The sequence below is a fragment of the Aplysia californica genome, unplaced genomic scaffold (assembly GCF_000002075.1).
Source record: "Aplysia californica isolate F4 #8 unplaced genomic scaffold, AplCal3.0 scaffold00406, whole genome shotgun sequence".
NCBI classification, from domain to species: Eukaryota; Metazoa; Mollusca; class Gastropoda; order Aplysiida; family Aplysiidae; genus Aplysia; species Aplysia californica.
In genome coordinates, this window is record NW_004797676.1 from 72102 (window position 1) to 75992 (window position 3891).

Consider the following 3891-nt stretch of genomic DNA (forward strand, 5'->3'; position numbering starts at 1 on the left):
TATCTATCTATCTATCTATCTATCTATCTATCTATCTATCTATCTATCTATCTATTTATTTATATATCTTTGCTCTCACGACCTTTACGCCAATACCCCTCACTTGCATTTACGATATTTCTATCCTCCTCTCTTCCACAGCTCTATGAAATGGGCACCGGAAAAAATTACACCTCCTCCTCCTCCCCCTACGGCGCCTCCTCTTCGCGGGGCTACACTCCCTCCTCCTCCTCCCGACCTCCCTACAACCGCACCAGCAGCTATGACCCTCCCAAGTACAGATCCTCCAGTGTGAGCGACACCATCAAAAAGTTTGGCACCGGGGACAGCAGCAAATACGGCACTGCGTCCGGTTACGGAGCCGACAGATACCAGAGTGTGGACAGATACCCAAGCCTTGACCGCTACTCTTCGCGCAGTGGCTACATGTCCGACTACGGGGGCGGCAGTCCCTACGGGTCCTGGGACAGAGCCTCTACACGTAGCTCCAACAGTCGTTACGGCGCTGGAAGTCGCGAGGGATCGCCAGTGTCCACTCGCTCCTCTCGTTATGACTATAGCAGCAGCGCGTCAGGACCCTATTCGACCTACTCCAGTTACAAAAGCGGATCTGACGCCTCTCCCGTACCTAAACCCGCGGCCGCGCGTGCGTATGAGCGACAGAACTCACGTGGGTACGAACAGAGCACGACGGGGGGTGAGCGCGGAGACGCGCGCCGCTCGTCAGCTAGCGGGGGCGGGGGAGGAGCAGGCAAGAGCCCGGGTTTACCTGTCCCGCGGAGGGAGGAGGGAAGCAAACGAGGGCGCCGTGCGCTGTCAGTGAGCAGTGAGTCGGACGATAGCGCGCCCGAGGCAGAGAAGAGAGACCAGTCGGTAAAGTTTCTGATCTGCCGGGGGACTTCACCAGTGCCGGAGGGTGAAGCCAGAGAACCCAAGGTGAAGGACAAAGCTAGTATTTCGAGGACCCGGAGGATCAGAGTCCCCGACAAAACTACGATAAAGAGTGAGAGAAGCGGCAAGCGAGGAGGCGGCGACAAAGGGACGGTGGACTGCGCCACACAGACCAATCTCGACCAGCCCGAGCGGCGGAGACAGAGAACTTCCTCCAGCTCCAGTTTCGCGCCAACTCCTAACCAGCCAGGTGAGACGTACTACAAGTACAGAGACAAAGTCCTAGGGGCTCCAACCCCCACGCACAGCGGGTATGGAAAGAGTAGCGGCTCTTCCACCAGCTACAGTAAACCGTCCACGCCGCTGTCGAGAAACTCTTCCCGCTCCACGCTCAAAGACGACGCGCGTCGGAGTTACGCGGACGAGGCCGTGAGCACACCGCCCAACGAGCGCTCGTGGCGACAGTCTGTATACGGCGAGCCTCCAACGACGCCTCGGGCACGAAGGGAGAGCATGGAGGAGGAGGAGGAGAGTGATACAGACGACAGGAGCAGTCGGCACAGCCGGCGCAGACGGGAGGGCGGAGCTAGGACCAGCACACCCTCCACCCTCAGAGACCGGGACGTGGAAGACGACAAACGTTCATCTCGGAGGTCCAAGGCGTCCAGGTCTAGTTCTCGTGAGGACATGCTGGACGAAAAACCGCGGAGGAAACGTCACTCTAGCAAGGAGCTGTTGGACGAGAGGGAACCTGACGGGGGCGATAAGACACCTTTGACCCCAGAAACGTTGTCTCTACGGGACAGCATCGAAAAGGTGCACCAGTGGAAGCAGAAACTGCCCCCACCAGAGCCCATGTCTCCAGACGGTCGTCACTCCAAGCGTCACCCCGGGGTTGGGGCAGAGAGCAGAGCGGAGTACGAGGATGCGAGGCGAGGGTCACGAGTATCCCGTCAGTATAGCCAAAGGGAGGAGTCCCCGCCGGCTCACTCAAGAGACAATTCACCCTCCTCCCGACGCTCTAAACACAGGGGCTCCCGACATGCCTCGCGACAAGGCTCCAACGATAGCATCCTGGACGACGACGAGCGCGATCCCAGACTGCCCAACAAGGACTTCCGCAAGTCGGAGCTGAACAAGGCAGACTTCTACGATGACTCGGACGCTTTCGAGAGAGAACCTTCGCCCGGAGAGATGAGGCGACGTTCCCGGCGGTCAGACGGACACGAGCCGGCGCACGGTGCCAGGGGAAGGAAGTCGGGCAGTTCCTCCGAGGCTTTTTCAAGGGATGAGTCCCCCAACAGGCATCGCCACAGCGGCCCTCGCAACGCCTCGGAGGATCACAAGCGGCTGAGCCGTGACGGCTCACGAGATTCACTTCTAGAAGAGAGACGTCGCCCGAAGCGAGACCAAATGGACGAGATCAGCGACAGCAACGGCTCTCAGTTTGGCTTCAACCGAGAGGACTCGCCCAACCGACGGAACAGCAAACATGGAGGACGACACAGTCGGCAGAACTCCCGCGAAGATGTGCTGGATGACAGGGGTCGTAACTCCGCGAGACAGAGGCCCTCACAGCTGGGAGTTACAGCTGACGAGGACGGGGGGAAGCAGCGCATGTCGCAGTCCATGTCCCAGCAATCGCTGGCTAGTCAGGGGACGCTGCCCGACATCGTGCCCAGCCCAGGAGCCGAATGGAATGGCAAACCGGACCCGGCACAGGCCCAACAAGCACAGCAGAAACAGAGAAAGCAGTATCAGGGTCAGAGGTCAGGCATGATTGGCGAGGTGGACGATATTGACAGTGTTCTCAAGGCCAAACTGCCGCGAGGTAACCCCAACATCATGGATGAACCGGTCCCGCCCACCTCACACTACCCCCTCAAGCCCGCCCCTGCCTCCCCTTTAAGCCCCTCCTACGACGGTGGGGATCCACGTAGGGCACGCCCCAACAGCTACGCCTTCGAGCAGAACGGAGGCAGCGGCGGCGGTCGTAGCATGCGTCAGTCAAAGTCCCACGGGGACAAACTCATCGACATCGAAGACGAGGCCATAGAAGCGCAACACGTAGGAAACCTGTCTGCGCCTCCACCTGGGAATCAAACCCCGGCCAAAGGCAAGCGGGGTCCGCGGCAGGTCAGCGCCACTGCCCAGCAGATGTGGGGCATCCTACAGGCCAAGAAGGGCCTGGTGACCATCACAGACTTCGTTACCTTGTGCGAGAAACCGGCGCCCCAGAGGAAGCTCATCACAGTCCCGGGAGCGGATGACAGTGACCAGCACTTCCACGGCTACCGGTCAGCTGACGAGCTGCTCGAGAACATGGGCGTTGACGTCCGGAAGGTTAGTGGCAGATGTCGTGTCTGTCCCCTGTTTTCATAAATGTTGTTTTGTACTGTTGGCAGTTGATTTATCAATTTGTTTTAAGCAGTTGCTTGTGAAATATGTGAACGTACTTTGACGATAGTAAAGTGCTTTATTCTTGAGAGAAAACTGAGAAAAGCTGTGCATGTTGCTATAGCTCGGGGTTGTCCAAAGAAAGGTAGCCATTTTTTATATGTTCGCAATTTAAAAAACTGCTGTTACGATCCTTGCTTTAAACAACAAATTATATCAATCTATGCATAGCTCTGGAGCGAAATTTTAGATTACAAGCACATGGCACTTATAAAATTATATCAAAAGTACCTCTTCAGAAACGCCTGTCAAACCTTTTTTCTGTTCAAACTTAGTGAAGGAACTCGTTGCCGGTCATTGACCCAAGCCTCAAACGGCACAAACAGGGAGGGACGTACAATTTCCTTAACGAATAAATAGATTATAAAATAACATGTACACAGAGAGCTTGAATAATGTATTTATTTACTCAAACATCCCTATGCCAAACTACGTATTCCCTTTCTTCTGAAACCTGTGGGTGTGCCTTTTTAACACTAACAAATCAAAGTTAAATCTCTCTCTCTTTCTCTCTCTCTCTCTCTCTCTCTCTCTCTCTCTCTC

At 55.9% G+C, this 3891-nt stretch overlaps 1 protein-coding gene across 1 annotated transcript in view; it reads left to right on the plus strand.

Moving 5' to 3' along the window:
- Positions 1-141: 141 nt before the first annotated feature.
- The window catches only part of LOC101857891 (FH1/FH2 domain-containing protein 3), a gene marked incomplete at its 5' end in the record, with an annotated part of 88932 nt that continues 85182 nt past the window's right edge, over positions 142-3891 (plus strand). The window contains 1 exon segment of the mRNA XM_035971265.1: positions 142-3234. Coding sequence (XP_035827158.1) covers positions 142-3234 — 3093 coding nt within the window.